The 18,623-nt window shown below is 33.8% G+C and overlaps 2 protein-coding genes and 1 long non-coding RNA gene across 7 annotated transcripts; 1 reads left to right on the forward strand and 2 right to left on the reverse strand.

The window, feature by feature from the left end:
* Positions 1 to 325: 325 nt before the first annotated feature.
* LOC112790111 (pentatricopeptide repeat-containing protein At4g21705, mitochondrial) lies at positions 326 to 4,516 on the forward strand. Of its 4 annotated transcripts, none has more exons than XM_025832343.3 (3): positions 326 to 663; positions 1,868 to 2,275; positions 3,231 to 4,516. In XM_025832343.3, the coding sequence occupies exons 2-3, from the start codon at positions 2,009 to 2,011 to the stop codon at positions 4,461 to 4,463; spliced, it is 1,500 nt and encodes a 499-aa protein (XP_025688128.1). In that variant the 5' UTR covers positions 326 to 663; positions 1,868 to 2,008; the 3' UTR covers positions 4,464 to 4,516. The 4 variants fall into 4 exon arrangements, with proteins under 4 accessions (XP_025688128.1, XP_072083022.1, XP_025688129.1 ...); XM_072226921.1 differs by having other exon boundaries at positions 331 to 663; positions 3,093 to 4,516; XM_025832344.3 differs by having other exon boundaries at positions 331 to 663; positions 1,897 to 2,275.
* Positions 4,517 to 6,403: 1,887 nt separating this feature from the next.
* Positions 6,404 to 7,162, reverse strand: LOC114927514 (uncharacterized). The gene is made up of 2 exons (XR_003818004.2): positions 7,039 to 7,162; positions 6,404 to 6,924 (listed from the first exon to the last, which is right to left on the reverse strand). It is a non-coding gene; the product is annotated as an uncharacterized lncRNA (long non-coding RNA).
* Positions 7,163 to 10,615: 3,453 nt separating this feature from the next.
* On the reverse strand, positions 10,616 to 17,093 carry LOC112790112 (3-deoxy-manno-octulosonate cytidylyltransferase, mitochondrial). Of its 2 annotated transcripts, none has more exons than XM_025832345.2 (8): positions 16,630 to 17,093; positions 15,663 to 15,708; positions 14,111 to 14,197; positions 13,859 to 13,983; positions 13,264 to 13,403; positions 13,106 to 13,157; positions 12,881 to 12,991; positions 10,616 to 10,980 (listed from the first exon to the last, which is right to left on the reverse strand). In XM_025832345.2, the coding sequence occupies exons 1-8, from the start codon at positions 16,903 to 16,905 to the stop codon at positions 10,888 to 10,890; spliced, it is 930 nt and encodes a 309-aa protein (XP_025688130.1). In that variant the 5' UTR covers positions 16,906 to 17,093; the 3' UTR covers positions 10,616 to 10,887. The 2 variants fall into 2 exon arrangements, with proteins under 2 accessions (XP_025688130.1, XP_025688131.1); XM_025832346.3 differs by having other exon boundaries at positions 16,647 to 16,992.
* Between the last annotated feature and the right edge of the window lie 1,530 nt (positions 17,094 to 18,623).

Here is an 18,623-nt window from a genome sequence, read left to right on the forward strand (position 1 = left end):
TCTGGGCCTAAGTAACTAGGTCATAACTGCTCCGATAGAGGACCTGGGACAGGATCCAAAACATACCCCATGTATTCCTTCTATGTAATCTCTTCTATTGGAATTAGACCCTATTTAATTACCTAAGGTTCTAAAAACCGATTCGAACCAGCCGATCAAATTGATCGAACCGTGAACCATTACCAAATACGGTTCGATCAGAAGCCAAAATCATAAAATTTAAAAACCGACATTGGACCGCCAAACTGGTCGGGACTGGTCAGTCGAACCAAACCGTGAACCAGCCAGTTTTCGAAATGGGTCAAAAATCAAAATTTCCAGAACCGCTGCGTTGAAGCTTGGTTATAATTTTTGAACCCTAATATGCCTAACACACAGTAACACCCCTCTTGGCCTCTCCTCTCCAGAACGCAGAAGCAGAACGCGAAGTAGCACACAGTAACACCCTAGCCCTAGGTTCCTTGCCGCCGCCGTCCCTAGGTTCTAGGCGCCTCCACTTCTTACTATTCCCCCTGTCCGGAACCCAGGTAGCTCGGCTCGTCGTCCCCATCTTCCCTGGCTTCTCTGTTCGTGGCTTGGAGCAGCTCGCCATTGGGTCGCCGCTTTTCGTCGCCGCGTCTATCGCCGTCGTCTCGCCGGTTGCCATCCGTGTCTCCGTCAAAGGTTAGTGATGGCTCTATTTAATTTTTCTTCTGGTTACTGATGGCTCTGTTAGTCTATTTAATTTTGCTCCGCATCCGCTCCTTCTTTTTAATTTTTCCATGGTTAGTGGTTACTGATGAGTGATGAGTGATGGCTCTGTTTAATTTTGCTTTTGGTTACTGATGGGTCTGTTTAATTTTGCTTCGCATCCGCTTCTTCCTTTTAATTTTGCTCTGTTTACTGATGAGTGATGGCTCTGTTTAATTTCTGCATGCTTGGTTCTTCTTGTTCTTTTTAATTTCTGAAATTTTTGTTCAAATTTTTGTGTAATGTTTTCTAATGTTTTATAATGTTTGCTGCTGTTTTGTAATTGCTAGTTGCTGGGTGCAGGTTTAGTGTCGTAACTGTTTTGGAATGTTTATGTACTAATGTTTGTTGCTATTTTGTCATTGCTGGTTGCTGGATGGAGGTTTAGTGTGATTATTGGTTAATGTTTGTTGCTGAATACTGATTGTTGAGTTTAGATATGGTCTTGTTGTTGAATGCTGTTTGTGCTTAATGCTAAATGTTTGTTGCTGAATGCTGCTGCTGTTTTTAATTTCGTGAATGATTTATTAATTTCATTGTTCTTAACTTATGTTCTTAACTTCATGTTTTTAATTTAACTTTGCTTCTAGGTTTTGAAATCAGTTTATGATAACTGTGATGCAATTATTTAGTTGGTGATATTTTATGTATGGTTTTAAATTTGAAAGATATTTTATGATGTTTATTTATAATTTATTTATTATTTTATTAAGGAACGATTTTTCCAGTTGAACTACGGTTAGACCGATTAGATCAGTAAACCAGTAAACCAGTAATTAGAATGGTTCGATGACCAGTTCGATTTTCAGAACCTTGAATTACCATAAAAAAAATTTATCCTTTTTGTTAAAATATATTATGATCAATTAGCATTTATTAGAATTATTTAGCATATTTGGATATTTATTATAGGATATTACGTTTTTATTATTTCGTTTCTCTTAGCACCTATAACCCTTTTATATTGTATCATTCTACATACAACTTAAATACATACAAATTCTTTTTCTATTGTTCTCTCTTATCTTTTTTTAACACTTTTAAATTTTAATATTCTCTAATAAAAATGTTACATCTGTATCAAATTTTATTCTAATATATTGAATTTTCTCTTTTATTTATTTATTTTTGGGCTTAGGTCTTGGATTTATGAGTTCATTTGTGCAGTCTGAAAGTGTGAAACTCCAATGCCCTTGGTTCCTCCTGCGCTCAACTAACAAATAACAAGTCTCAATATTTTAGCAAACACTTGGTGTGCATTTGGTGAACGCCGTCGACAATGTTCTCTGCGATCCTTCACAAGTCTCGCAACTCCACGTCCACCTTTCTTCAACGTTCGAGGATATGGTTCTCGAGCAAGAATCAAGTGAAGACGACCAACCGAAAGAACCTGTACTCTCGCATCAGTCCTCTCGGAGACCCTTCTGTCAGCGTCGTCCCCATCCTCGACCACTGGCTCCTTGAAGGCCACGCCGTCAAGGCCCCTGAGCTCCACAACATTGTAAAAGATCTCCGCTCTCACAAGCGCTTCAATCAAGCACTTGAGGTAACGCATTTTCTCCCTTCTTCCTTGAGTTGGTGAAAAATTGAAAATCATTGATTTGAGATTTCATCAACACCAGTATAAGTAGCATGTAAAGTGTTCATGCCTCAACTAACTAGTATATATTGACTTAACTGTCAGAATATTTCACACTCTTTCTGCATATCAATAATAAATCCGTTTTGTTAACCATTTCTTTTGCTAATGTGTTTACTGTAGAACGATTTTATTGAAAATCCAAAAATTTGAAGTTTCAAAGCTTTTGTAGTGCATTTGTTAAAGAAGAAAAAAGAAATACTTTAGAACATTTAACTTCAACCTGTACAATAACCTGTCTATACAATCAAGGGTAGAAGTTATTTACCTTTATCTGTGTAGCTAGACTAATTCCTCCAGCCACTTAACATAGCTTGATACTAAGGGACTGGTAGACAAGGCCCCCGGGCTTGAACATGGGCTCTTGAGCCTCGTGGATGCCTCTTTCTTAGGTTTGGCTTTGCCACTTGACTGGGGAGTCATTGACATCCACAATCCCCTCTTAACTTTTCTTTCTTTGTTTTTACAATATTATTTTCTGCCTGAGCTAAATTTGTAAATGTTGTCATGTTTTGTGGTACAAGTAATTTACTACTAAATTTAAAACATAAATGTTGATACACTTTTAATCTTGCATGTACAGATTATATGTGTATATATATTTGATATGATGTATAACTTATATACCGACCATAGATACGCGTTTGTAATTTATATTGTTTTGGTTGTTTAATAGAGTATGTTTCTATATAATAGTTTTCAACTTATCATTTTGTTTCTGCAGTTCTCATCCATGTTTTTTCTTGGTAAATTCCTAGCTTCATCCATGCACATATTGTCAATGATGTAAACAATTTTGGTGTGCTAGTAGAACCAGTTTTAGTTACCAAACCAAAAATCTGAAAGTTTACATCATGCTCAGGTTTCTGAATGGATGAGTAGCAAAGCACTATGCCCAATATCAGCAGCTGACCAAGCCATTCAGCTAGAACTTATTGGTAGAGTCCGTGGACTGGACTATGCAGAGAGCTATTTCCATAATCTGAGCGATCAAGAGAAAACTGAGAAGCTTCATGGTGCCCTGTTAAGTTGTTATGTCAGGGAAGGCTTAGTTGATAAGTCGCTCTCCCATATGCAGAAGATGAAGGAGATGGGTTTTGCTTCTTCTCTCAATTACAATAATATAATGTGCCTCTACATGCAAACAGATCAACACGACAAAGTCCCTAGTGTTCTGACACAAATGAAAGAGGACGGCGTGTCTCCAGACATTTTCAGCTACAAGGTCTGCATAAACTCTTATGGTGCAAGATCTGACCTCGCTAATGTGGAGAGACTATTGGAGGAAATGGAAAATAACAGCTGTATCGGCACAGATTGGGTGACGTATTCTATGGTTGCTAACATCTACATAAAGGCGGGTCTCGAAGAGAAAGCTCTGGCCTACCTAAAGAAATGTGAGGATAAGGCAGATAAATGCGATGCTCTTGCCTACAACCATCTGATTTCACATTATGCAACTCTGCGGAACAAGAAAGCTATGATGAGACTTTGGGAACTCCAGAAATCCAACTGCAAGAAGCAGCTCAACAGGGAATATATAACCATGCTGGGTTCTCTGGTGAAACTCAAGGAGCTTGGTCAAGCTGAAGAGTTGCTTCGCGAGTGGGAATCGTCGGGCAACTGCTATGATTTCAGAGTGCCAAACATTCTCCTGATTGCGTATTCTCAGAATGGATTGATTGAAAAGGCGGAAACAATTCTCCGAAGCATGGTTGAGAAAGGGAAAACTCCTACTCCTAACAGCTGGGCGATCATTGCGTCTGGTTATGTAGCGAACAAGAACATGGAGAAGGCGTTTCAGTGCATGAAGGAAGCTGTGGCTGTACGAGCTGAGAACAAAGGTTGGAGACCAAAACCTAATATCATTTCCAGCATATTGAGTTGGGCTTCTAGCAACGGAGATGCTGAAGAAATAGAAGGTTTTGTCAATTCCTTAAAGAATGTGATTCCAATGAACAGGGACATGTATCTATCATTGATTATGGTATCCGTTAGATGTGGTAAGAAAGTTGATGGAATTTTAGAGAATATGAAAACTGATAAGATAGAGCTGGATGAAGAAATATTGAACATCCTTGGCTCAAGATTGTAACAAAATTCTTATCTTTCAAAAGCAACTAAATATAAAATTATTTGCAAATTAAATTTGAACTATGAAATCTGAGGAGAGAAAAACTAAGATATTTCTTTCTGAAATTTTGACCACACTTCACTCTTTCAAAGTGCTCTTCCCGCTTCTTCTGCCAATGCATAAACTTTGTTCATTTTACTCATGAAGTAGCATTTCAAGTTAAGGCACCAAACAGCAGACCTTCGTTATTGTTGAACCCCGTTATTTTGACACAGCCCTTGAAACCCTTGCATTGTTGTCTCTTCCTAAATCCCATCTACAAGAATTCGCATTCTCCCCTCCATGACCTTGCACCTCTCATCTGGTCACCATCGCCGCTTGTCACAAATTCATTGTTGGTGATTTTTTGTGAGTCTCTATCCTTTATCCTCTGTGTTAGTTGATTTTGTGAATGAATTTCAAAATATTTGTTGATTTTGCCACTAATCGATAAACATTCAAGAAACAATGTACAGTTTTTATAAGATTATTCCTAATTTGCTTTAATATGCATAATGTAGATATTTTCATTAAGACATCTTCACATGAAAATGACATTACTTCACATGAAAATGACATTACGAACTATTAAACATGTCAAACTATATAATAATTCGCAATATTATCTTCACATGAAGATGTCTTCATGGGAATATCCATTTATGCATAAACACAAGAACTAAGCCGAGTTAACTATGGTGTGCACCGGAGTGGTTCCAAATTGATCGTTACTCTTATTTTGATTGCAAGTGTCTCAATTAAGGATCTCTATCTGAAAGTCTTATAGTTGTAACAACCTCTTGGGTTTACAACTGTGCTTTCAGAAACCTTGCCATAATTTGTGGGTGGAGCTATTATGAGACAAAACCCTCATTCTGCAACGTTAGGTTGTTTTGTATTAAGATTTGGTTGCCACCAAGTTTTAGATATACCCTAGGAAGAAATATCAATGTGCTATGGCTAAATAGCAAACAAATGCCCTTGAGAGATGCTTTAGAATAAAAGATAAGAGACTGTGAGACTAAGATTCAGTATTATGTTTGTTGGTCTAGAGACTGATACTAAAACAAGAAGAAACATGAAGAAATATGAGAATGTAAAACAAGAAATGGAATAAAAGTAAGGATATAAGGGACTAAAATTTTTTGGAACGAAAACTGAAACTTTAATAACAATTTATACTTTAAAATACCCCTATTTCAATTAATTAATTTTAACTTTATCCTTTTTACAAATTAAATTAGAGTTTCATTTTTATTTCAATCTCTGTCTCCCATTTTACACCAAACACAATACTGAAACTTATTTCAGTCTCCATCTTTCCGTCTTTGTCTCTCAATCTTAGTCTCTCCGTTTTTGTCTCTCTTCCAAACGTTACCTATCAAAGTTCTTAATTTGACATACAGTAAAAATATCTTTTAAAGTTTTTCTATGTTACATAAATATTTTAAAAATCTGGTGTTTGGGGATTTTTTTTTTTTGATCCAAATTACGATTCTATGTGCAGTTTTTAATGAATCAAGTGTGTTAGGAATGACGCATCCTAGGATGATACACACAAATCATATGTTTACATCTTCAGATGCGTACGCGCAATCACACTCTGTCCATCTTATTAGAATTCGTACACATTTATATTATTCATTGATTAGAAGTATAGGTTTAGTTTATACTTAATCTCTTGTATTGACATCACAATCGGACAAAACTACTAAAATTTTTTTCTTTTAAAATTAATCTGTCCTGGATCAAAATTTCATTCAAGTATTTGTTGTTGGCCAATAGTTTATTATATGTACATAACAGAATTCGAAACTAAAAGTAAAATAAGATAACTTAATTGGGTTATGTTAGGTAATCAATAATTTTTTTGAACAATATGAATAATCACCAATCAAATCAAAACACATTACACCTCCAAATTATTCACTTAAATCTTAATATTAGAATAATCATCCATACATTTAGTGAAATGAACATCCGATATATTCATTCTTCACATTGTTTAATATTTTCATTGTCTACCTATAATTTTCCTAACTTAAAATGGGTTACTTCGAACCTAAAATGAGTTGCCCAACCAAGTTAAACTACTATGAATTTGACAGCATAGGGGTAACCTTCAATTCTAATCAATAACACCAACAAATAATTAATAGAAAAAGAAAGAGCAAAGTTAACAAATGCATCTGTATATCTTGAAATTTGCCGCTGCCCATTATTTAAAACTATTCAAGAGAGAACATAAACATTGCAGGCAAAGGAGTACTGCAACTTCAACATCGGTAACTACACACACAGAGTAGAATAAAATTGCATGTCCCGGTTGCTAGCCTTCCAAGTTTGTTCTTACAATCGCTGTCGCACTTGTTAGTGCCTGGGCAGAATGAGAGTTGCTCATAACACCATTTTAATTCCCCAACTTTTAATAACCCTCCATTTTCTGTAACCCACAAAAAAAAAATATTAATTCTCAGTACTACTTCAAAACAGATATTTTTTATGGCAACAAAATCACGAGCAGAAAAGATTAAACTTCTAGCTAGGCGAAACATACCAATACCGGCTGAGAGAACAAGAAAAATGAATGAAATTGAAAAGATGACTTTCATCTTTGAACAATGTGTACCCGAGTTCCATTTCACAACTAGGTTATATAAGCAAGAAAGATAATAATTTCTTATAATAATAATAATAATAATAATAATAATAATAATAATAATAATAATAATAATAACCATGATATAATTGTTAAATATCATTTTGTATTTGGACAGTTGGACTAAATTTATTTTTCGCCCTATTGTAAAACGTCTGAACGATGATATATTAACTAAGTATTATATATAAAATTAATATTGAATTATTTCATTTAATAAATAGTTGACTTGACATTTATTACCGTATTCTTAATCAATACAAATTGCAATTTTTTTAATGAAATTAAATTCTATAATAAAAATTAAATTAATATGATTCAAATTGTAGTAAATTATATTGATTTTTTACTTTTTAAATCGGTCCAAACCATACGACAAAATACAATCTTATCTTTTTGATAATGTAAATAAAAAGTTACGAATATATCTCATTCATATTGATATGTTTTAAAAAAAATTACAATCTTAAGTCATGCACAAAGAGATAGTGCAAAAAATTTTTCGCTTATTTCGTCAGCGGTGCAAACGAAATTTCGTATCTCGTTTTCACTATCAATAAAATAAGTAATAAAAAATACAAAATATAACTTTTTTATCTAAATTCGTAATTTTATGTTTATTTTATTTATTAATAAAAAATCCCAACATTTGATAATAAAATATTTTCATAAATAATTTTTTATCTAATAAATAAATGTAAATTAATTTTTCTTTTTCCCTTCAAGCCATTCCTTATAAGTTACCTACAATCAAATTCAATAATATTGGCAAGTTACCAAAAGAAAGTAGATGAGTAAAATAATTAAAGGTAAACCAACTTAGGTTGATCGAGTAGTCAGCTTATTCGTCTACTTAAACATGTGTTGGGGGTTCGAATCCTGTCTTGTGCAAATAGAGTTCAGATTCGCGACGAATTAGTCCTTGACCTATTGAATTGGAAAATACCGTAGACAACAAAACAAAAACAAAAAAATTAAAGAGTAATACATTAATAAAAACTGACCAGAAAAATTAAAATGACAAAAATAATTTTAGAAATATGAAATAATAATTTTGTTTTTTAAAAGATAGTATTATTTCTTTCACAAGTAGCAAAATGACTTAAGTATTTATTCTAATTTTTTAAATATTTAAAGAATTATTTAAAAGTGGCATATAGAGAATTAGTGCAAAATTTGATATTTAAACTTTTGTTTTTAGTTTCAATCATTCAAGCAGTAGAAATAAAAGTACAAAAGAGACCAAATCTACTCAGCGTAAAATATCAAATTTAAAGATAAAAAAAATCTTATTTTTTAAAATAAATTTATAAGAAATCATGTCAAAAACTCAATTTCTGAAGTTCTTCTAAGAGCATACGTTTATATTTAGTAATTTTTGTCAAACTAATGTTATTATTTGAGGACTTTTATTAATAGAGGTTCACTGACGGAATAAGATGTGACCAACGAAGCTTAGATTTTATGTTATTATTTGACTCATTAAATAATTCGTACGTAATAATTATGTTTTTTGTGTAATTTTTTATATGTATATTTGTTTATTCTTTCTTTTTCCTTTTACTCTCTTACAAATTATTGGTTAATTTTTGCAACTCCAATATATTACAAATAAAAAGTGTTCCAAATACGTTAAAAATCAATCATCAAATCAATATTAAATTTATCATAATAAAATAATTTAATATATTCATAATAGTATAATAATTTTTTATAAAATTTATCATAATAAAATAATTTAATTTATTCATAATAGTATAATAATTTTTTATAAGATTTCAAATACGTATTCATGTATATAATATCTTATTAGTAACTGATTCTTTTATTCACGTAACATAATTGGTTATGAATAGAGCCAATAGATTATTAATTCGTGTTTTACACTTTTACTATTGCACTATATTCAATTATCAAAACTCTTTTTTAATTTAATTGGTAGAGATTAAGTAGTTCTTAATACGTGAAATAAACGCAGATATGACAAACTAATTGATACGAAAAAAATTGGTAACTAATTAAGCATACATGAGCTATCAATATATGGGATCAATGCATCTAGACATATTAAATTTCGATAATTTTGTAAAAAGGATGATTTCTATAATAAAATAAAAAGTACCTTTCCATATACAGACAAGGAAATGTAAGGCTTAAGGAGGAGCTAAATAAGCTACAAAGCTAGGACTTCACAGAGGAGTAGCACTGTGGCAGAGGAGAATACAAGAGCTAAAAAGAGAAATTACGCAACAATGAAAAAGAGAAGAAAAATTGTGTGGACAAAGAGCCAAGGTTATCAAAGATTTTAGTGAATTGGCTAAAAGGTATTCAAGATAAAATCATATCTCTTATTCAAAGTGCCTTTGTAAGAGGTAGACAAATCCAAGACAATACATCATAGTACAGGAAGCCTTTCACAGTTTAACACAAAAAGGGAAAAGAGAATAAAGAGTCTTATCATAGTGGCCTTTGGCTTTCAGAACAGTTGGAAATCTATACAAGGTTATCATTTTGCAAAGAAGTTGAGATAAGGGGATCCCTTATCACCACCGTATTGTTTCATTGTAGGGTCGGAGGTTCTAATTATTCCGGTGGAGGAAGCGCTAAGTGATGAAAGAATAACAGGGTTTCACATTGCCCCCTCAGCTCAAGTTATCTCACACCTCCATTTCGCAGATGACTACATAAACTTTGCAAAGGCTAAAGAGAAAGAGTTGTACCAGATATTTCTCATTCTTCATCAATACACAGAAGCATAAGGATAATTTTGAGTAGTCAGGAATAACATTTGGAAATCAAGTTTTGATCCAGACCAGGGTGGATATTGAGAAAATTTTTTGAGGCTCCCAGCTCAGTAGGAAAAGAAGTTTTAATAAAATTTCTTATTCAAGCTATCCCAGCTTATGCAATAAATCTGGTGACGTTTCCAAAAGGTTTTTGCCATTTCAAACAGCAAAATTCTGGTGGACTTTAGCTGCAAAGAGAAAGGAGTACACTGAAAAAGTTGAAGATAAGCAATAACAAAGCTGAAGGAGGGTTAGGATTCTTCTTTTGGTAACTTTTAATTTTAATTTTTTCTTTTTTGATGGACAGAAATTAGGAAGATGGTGTAGTCTTTTGTTTGGACAGATGGTGAGGAAGAACAAGACATAGTTGAGATATCCGAATCCAAAAACAATGTTGATCATCACCATTTGCCCTTCTGATATGACTAGTGTTAAGCTACATTGGGCAGAATATGTCAATTTAACATGCCAAATCAACACGCCATCAATGGAGATCAATATAAAGAACAGTCACGAGTCATTAATCATAATTTGGGATCCTAATTAGGTCAATTAAAATTTGAGTCTAATTTGAAACGCGAGGTAAATATACTCCTTACCAGGAGAGCTATGCACAGACAGCCAGTTTCTATATAAAAATTAGTTCAACATTTTTGGGGAAATAAAATGAATCAAACCAACAACAAAAATTGATGCACCAACCAAGTAATCCCCGTACAACTTTATTTTCTGAAGTGGTATCTGTGCACCACAATCTATGTATAACTCAACTTTCCATGTTATAAATACCACTGGATTAAAACAGAACAAACTTCGCAAGTGAACATACATTATAAATCACAGTTTGTGTGGATAGAAACAAGCATGACTATTAGGAAAACGAATAAGAACAAAATTTAATTCCAAACTTGATGATTTTAGTGGTTAGTTTTCAGGAGGTTTCATAGTCATAACCAAGAGTTCAAGACAAGTTCCTCTCACGCATTAGAGATTCTATCTTTTGAACATCTTCTGGAATGTCAACACCATGGGCCTCGTGGTTAACTTTTATTACCTACAATAATAGATTGCAAAAGTTAATTTTCATCTTTTCAAGGATAACATGCACAATAATGGTATGAATGACTAACTCAACAAAAGATTTAAATCAAAACAATCCACAATGACAAAGTTGATAAACGAAGAAGTCATTAGAGACATTTTACATCCATTTCAAAACGTGAAATGTCTTTAAAACTGTAGGCACTTTCTTCTTGTTCAAAGGCAATAGTGAGTTTGATTAACACTTTGGGATAATTTTATCCCCCCACCCCCCTTTTTTTCTTTTTTCTTTTTTTAAATGCAAAATCCTATTACAAACTTCAAGAGAATCTGTAACTATCACATTTGAGTCTAATAAGTCAGAACCGGATTTTAACTCAATCAATTTTATTCAAATTGAGAATTAAAAGATGTATTACATGAAAATAACAGCAAAACATCTTATGCTACAAGCACTCACCAGGTATTCAGTTCAATGTTTGCTATCATTGGCTGCTAAAACTATAAGGTATTTACGGAATATATGCAGCTTTTCTAAATAATACAATTTTATCAATCATCTCCCGAAAGCTTAAATAAATATGATATTGGTCAATCAATGATTATATATCTTAAAATGTTAATACACCCACCTATGCAAAATACATCTAAAGTTGAAAAGTAAACAACGTACCAACCTTATGCAGAAAATTAGCATTGATATTTATCATTATTTCCTTATTACTATTAGGATTTCACTATTGTTATAAATAGATGCTAGTATTCCTCTCATGTAAGCCACATCACGTAACTTTCTCTCATCTCCTGATTACTATTTACTCTATTATTTTATTGGTTAATCACGGATTTTAACAAATAATATGGCAGGAACATTCTTTCTTGAAAGCTTGGACTGTTCAATGTATGTAAATGGGATCCGAACCTTGGACTATATTGTATGAGTATTTGACTAACATAGACACCTTTTCTTAAGTAGGTTTATGTAAGGGGAGAGAACAGAAGAATTCGACTCAATAATAAGCAGCCCAATTAACTGCAAATATAGCTTGCTACAGCTGTATGCTAGGTTCAGAGTTCAGACCAAGGAAAAAAAAAAGAAAATAATAAGAAAAAGAAAACAGCTGTGGGCTCCATGAGAGTTTCTAAGAAGTTTGCGCCAGATCGGATGTCAAAACTCTTGAATTTATCCTACACTCATGATGGATGTGTAAACTCAAATACAAAATTCGACCAATAAAACTTGCAAGAGTTTACTTATTTTGAAAATAATATTACAAACTAATTACATATCTAATTATAATAAACATACATAATAAAAGTATAACGACAAGATTTTGGTTTTATCATAATGAACGAAATACTACGGAAACACAAATGAAATCATAAAAAAGTACCAGACATCAAAATCATCAACTTTGGAAGCACCAAGTTAAAGTGCTTCATGTATAATGCAGTGTTCTAGTGCTTGAGATCAAATTCTAACAAGAACAATAAATTTACGAGTTTATCCCACGTATGTACAAGTTCTCTCATGTTCATTAGGTCCAAGCTTTCAAGCAAGTATCTAGGGACTAGACTCCTAAGTCATAGGAGTTTACTTGAGAGTTTAACAATTGTAGATAAGCATAAGGGAAAGACAGGAGTCAAGAAGAGACTGTGGAGTTTAGGTAGGTGAGGAGATGAGCTATTGAACATATCCTCCAACCGATGTAGATTTCGAGTCATTTTGAGCAAGACTCTCTTTCACTAAACACAGTTCTCAATACTTTTCCATACCCTAATTTTTTGATCCAGTTCCATCATAATACCACTAAGACTATTTAAGGCCAATGCTAACCACATAAAATTTTTAAATAAATGCAAGCCAGTAAGACATTGACGAATTAATGACTTGTATGAAAACATTCAGGAACCTTCATCTTATAGCCGTTCTCGAGAACTTTAAGCTGTTCCAAATCTTCCTCAAGTTGCAATGGAGTAGGCTGAAGATCTGGATATATCTTCAGAAACTTTGTATCATAGCTCTGAAAGACGTGTAGAAACACAAACATTACATCCCAATGAAGCAAATACTGGTAATAGACCCATGAATGAAGAGGAATTATTATTATCATGCCCAAAGAATTGAACACCAGTACCTGTATCCCCAGATGAAGCAAATAAGGAAATTGTTGATTGACTTTTCCCGACCTGTACCGTGCATGAATTTATTAAGTTTGAGTGCCTTCATATATATATATATGATGATGATGATGATGATGATGAAAAATCAACCTTCTAAGTGTTCCTAACTTACTTGTTGAATGGGATCAATCCTCGTGAAAAATAGATAGCATAACCACGATTATCTACGACACATTTCACTCTATTCGGATCAAGTGCATCTTCTGGCTTTAAAGATGTGACTGCAGTACTGAACACCGCATCTGGAGTTGCCTGTAGAGTGTAGACAACATGACAGATCATAGTATGATTGAAAAAAATATAGATCCAGTAATGGGGAATAGATCCTCTCAATTTTTTTCTCTCAAGTGATGTTGTGAAATGTGATCTTTTACCATATAACATCTTCTCTCACATGTTTTTTCTTGGTTCCGCTTAAAGAGTGTATCGTTAGAGTCTTAGAGATCACACTTTACAGCATCACTTGAGAGAAAAAGTTGAGAGCTAGCATAATAACTTGTTGGTTAATATATTGTCATGCGTGTGAATCTTGTAACGTACTGATATTAAAGGATGCATTCAGTATCATTGAATCCCGATTTTGCTAAGAAAACTGTGCATATAACCAGAGCCTAAAGCAAAATAATCATTCATTGTTGCCACGTAAAAATGTCTCCATCTTTAATGGTATCAGCTACAATAAACCAAAGCAAAAAGTAAATTCTTACCTGCAAAGCTTTGACAATGCCATCAATTATTTCAGGTTCAATAAGAGGTTCATCACCCTGAATGTTGACAACAATATCATAGTTTTTACCAAGCTTCTCTAGGGCTTCACTGCAGCGCTCAGTACCTATCAAGCATAAAAAAAGTTATGAATCATTGTAAGACCAAGAAGAAGAAAGAAAGAATCAAATAAAGACAATATCTTGTTAATAATTGTAACTTAACAGTTCCAATATGCAACTAATTTTTGTTACCATTTCGACAAGACTCAGATGTCATTACAACATCAGCTCCAAACTTTCGACAGCACTCAGCAATCTTTTCATCATCAGTTGCCACAACTATAATCAGATTAGCAATCAAACATCAAAAAAGTAAACCAGATTAAATGTAGGGAACACTGACAATTTCTAGAATCAAAATCCCAAGAGGTTTCACAATAGAGAAGAAATGTAAACACTAAACATATAACATTACATTGATAATTATCACCCAAATATTAATGGCAAGTTAACCCAAAGCCCAAAATAATGATAGAGGAAAAAGGTCTCTCTTCCTCTTGGAAGATTGATGGTTGGTTTGTTTAATGATTTTATAATCTGAAGGTTTGTACAAAGGGTGCTATTGTCAAGGGCCGCCCAATTGCAAAAGAACATGCTCAGAATAAGTCTCATTCTGGCCTAGAGTAGTCTGCTAAAGATTAGTTTGGTAGATTGGTAGATTCTCCATTGTGGTTCAACAATTTGGCAGATGCTAAGTGAAGCTGATCATTCTGTGTTTTATCATCAAACTCTACAAGGCAACATATATTTGATTCTGTAAGTTGATGACGTTGACAATGCTAGCAAAGACAATGATGGAATAACTTAGGTCAAACAACATCTATGGCATCATATTTAGACAGAAGACCTTGCATTCCCGTCACTTGTTGGGCATTGAAGTAGCAAAAGTTAAAGACGGATACTGGTATAGTCCTCTTTTGGTGAAAGTATTCCATGGATATCTCAAAAGATACATACATACTTGGTGCAAAGCTGGTTAAACATTTTAACACACTTATGGATCTTAATGTCACAGTCCTTCAAAATTAGGGGGGCAATGGATTCTGAAATCTGAAATATCTCAAGGTGATCATTTGCCATGTTCTGAGTCCTCTAAAGAGGAACCCCGGTCCCAAAAAATAAAAATTTAAAATTTAAAAAAAAAGAAAAAAAAAGAGGAAGGGGTGACAGGTCTGAGAAGGTCATTTGAAGCAACTATTCTTAAAACTCGCTTATGCTTTTGGTGTTTAGATATCAAACTCCAATGTAGGAGCTGTGGATGATGAGCACCCATAAAATATGAGATAGAATTACACAGATGGAAGGAGAATAAGATCAGAATGGTCAACAGCATGTTGAAGGCTGGAAGCTCCCTGACTATACTAGTATTCACCACATCATTCATGTATCAAAACCAAAAAAGATTGTAACATCATTATCCGGGAAACCATTGCCGATTAATTGTTGACACAAAGGATAGGAAGTAGAAGATAACACTAGCTTTTAAGAAAAATGGATTACGATAATATTAAGAGGTAGATTCCTTTAAGGCACCAAATCGAGGTAAAATGCCTAATCTAATTTTATCAAACAAGACTTGCTTGAATACGAGAATAGAATTTAGACTACAGCTAAGGTGAAACAAATAATATATACTTAGAGGCCTTTATTTTATAACACAACTTCCAACAATTTATAATAGGTAGTTATATAATATAGTTACATTCAAGCCTAGATTAAATGAAGATCATGTACATAGACATACCAACTTGATCCAACGTGGCTGCCAGCTTTGCCCTTTCCCATGTCCTCTGTAAACCGGCCATACATAAGCAGTATACATTAAAATTGGAACATTAGAAACAATAAACTAAGAAAAATTTGCTGAGAAAATAGTAAAAGAAATCAAAGGTACTGAAGTTTCTAGTTGACAATAAAAAAAAATAGAAGTAATAAGTGCAAAAATTGAGAGAGATAGCAATAAATAAATAAACAAATAGTTAAGCATATAGCACAACCTGAAGAACACCCAAAATGCACCTTGAGTTGAGTTCCCCACCATGTTAGTGCAGCTTGTACAATTTTACACTGCCTACACATGTACCCATTTCTCCGACACTTATTTAACTTCCAAAAATCCAACTTCAAACAAGCATACTATGCTCTATTTTCTCATGTCATGTTTGGTACATTGTAACAAGCAACACTTCTCTTGTTTCTTATTGTTACACTAATTTGTCAAGTTAGTTCAGAATAACAATGTGGCAATAATGATTGACCAGCAATCCAGCATCCTTCCTTACTGTACACAAATTATAAAGAAAATTATCATTTGAAATTCTTTAGTATTTCCAGTTTAACTTTTAACTGTAAACAAATCTAGACCATAGTGTACTAGGATGCACAATTTCCTTTCTCTTTATTCCATTACTTCAAGTTGTTCAGTTTTATTAACCTGAAAAACAAAAGCTAGAGTCACAATTTTATTTCAAGTTGGGAAAACTGTCATGCTCTTTGAAGATTATTATCTGAAAATAGTGTCCAAAAATTGTCACAATTTTATTTCTATACCATGTTCATTCATTTCCCAACATTGGATATGAACCCTGAGCTAAAACTATTCCACGAAACGCACAAAATGTCAACAAAAAATTAAATCAGCATTAACATAGAAGAGAAGTAACCATCTATAGTTTAAATGGAAAAAAAAAATTGAAAGAAGAGGATTAGACCTGGATCATAGGTTTACCAAGAATCTCAACGAGAGGCTTTCCCTGAAACCGGGTAGAAGCAAATCGGGCGGGTATGATGCCGACAACCCGGTTCCGGAATTTCTTGACCCGAGTCCAGTAGGCGCGAGCACCGACCGCAGCAGCAACTGCAACTCCGGCCATAATGCCATGGAGGATCCAGAACTTTGCACTGTTGGAAGACTCAAACGGCGAGGAAGACGAGGATGAAGAATCAGAGGAAGAAGAAGAAGACGAAGGCGATGGGCAAAAGGCCATGGCAAAGTGAAGAATGAGGAGGAGATCGATCTGCGTTAGAAGGTTCTATCGTCAGTGGGTACCTACGGCCACCGGCTAGGATTAATCGAATCCGGCTCAACGACTAATTTTATTATATTTTAGAGAAAATGATAAATATATTTAAGTGTAAAAAGATTTGAAAATATATTTAAGTTTTTTATTTTTTCAAAATTTGGAGACATCAATCTTTTTATTTATTTGATGTCATAGTTATCAGAACTCGAACCGGTATTTAACCCGGTCATATTACCGGGTCATCGGGTCACTGGTTTAACTGGTGGGTCGCTGATTCACTCGGTTAACTCGGTCATAATTAAATAAAATATAAAATTATAATTAAAAGTTAAAATACATGTCTTCATAAACATAATAATAACCAAATATTAATTCTTAGACATAACTAATAATGTAAAAAAAAGTCAATAAACTAGTCATTAGAAAAAAATATTTTCTCAATTTAAATGAATAAGAACAAGCAAAAGATAACATAATCGATAAATCAAATTCAAGTGATACTTATATCGATTAATCCCACCTCCCCACCTCCCCTAACAAGTTTCTCACAATATATGCACATCATAGTAATTTTCCTTGATTTTTCAACAATTTGTTTACAATGCTCCTAAGCAGAATCAGGCTTCCCTTTATTCTTATAAACTCTTTTAGTTGTAACCTAAGGAGTTGACAATACTTGTTCTTGAGATGGTGGCATTTCGAATGGCGTTTGTGATAAAGACATTTTTGAGATTCTAACAAAAGATAAAACAAAAGACTTACAGCAACAAATTCTACTTCTAGCAACAAAAAATTTTACTCAGTGATCTATGCAGCATCAAATTCAACTTACAGACAGTAACAAATTCTACTTCCAGCCACAAAAAAATTTACTCAGTGATATGTTCAGCATCAAATTCAACTTACAGGCCGCAATAAATTCTACTTCCAGCAACAAAAAATTTTACTCAGTGATATGTTCAGCATCAAATTCAACTTACAGACAGCAACAAATTCTACTTCCAGCAACAAAAATTTTACTTAGTGATATGTTCAGCATCAAATTCAATTTACAGCCAGCAACAAATTCAGCTCATTGATAATTTTCAACAACAAATTCAACTATGATAACTTTCAGCAATAAAAACTTAAACTCCAATTCTCCAAATATGATTTACAGCAAAACAAAATTAGCTAAATCATTATTTCAGCAACAAACTCAACTTTCAACAACAAATTCAAGATATACTGATGATTTAGAGCAATGAAATTGAAAAAGAAATAACAGGGCCGAAGGAAGCTAAATCTCACCTGCAAGGAGCGTTGACGGCCGAAGCAAGAAGCGTTGACGGTGACAGAGCACGACAGAGCTTGCGATGGTGACAGAGCGCAACAGATCTTGCGATGGAGACAGAGCGCGGCGAGCTTGAGGCGGCGACGAGCTTGAGTTCGAAACGATCGCGAGAGATTCGAGATACCAGAGACAGAGAGGGCGACGGCGACACCAGCCGTGAGAGAGGTGAGACTCAATGAACTTGAGGGAGAGTGGCGAGATCAGAGAGAAGAGAGCGGTGGGTATTAGGGGTTAGGGGTGCACATGGGTCGGGTGAAGCCAGGTTTGATGTGACCCAGATCCGACCCGAAATATACACCGGGTCTATTTATTAGACCCGAACCCGGCCCTAGATTCGATGAAACCAATA

Source organism: Arachis hypogaea, chromosome 3 (assembly GCF_003086295.3).
Source record: "Arachis hypogaea cultivar Tifrunner chromosome 3, arahy.Tifrunner.gnm2.J5K5, whole genome shotgun sequence".
Taxonomy (NCBI): domain Eukaryota; kingdom Viridiplantae; phylum Streptophyta; class Magnoliopsida; order Fabales; family Fabaceae; genus Arachis; species Arachis hypogaea.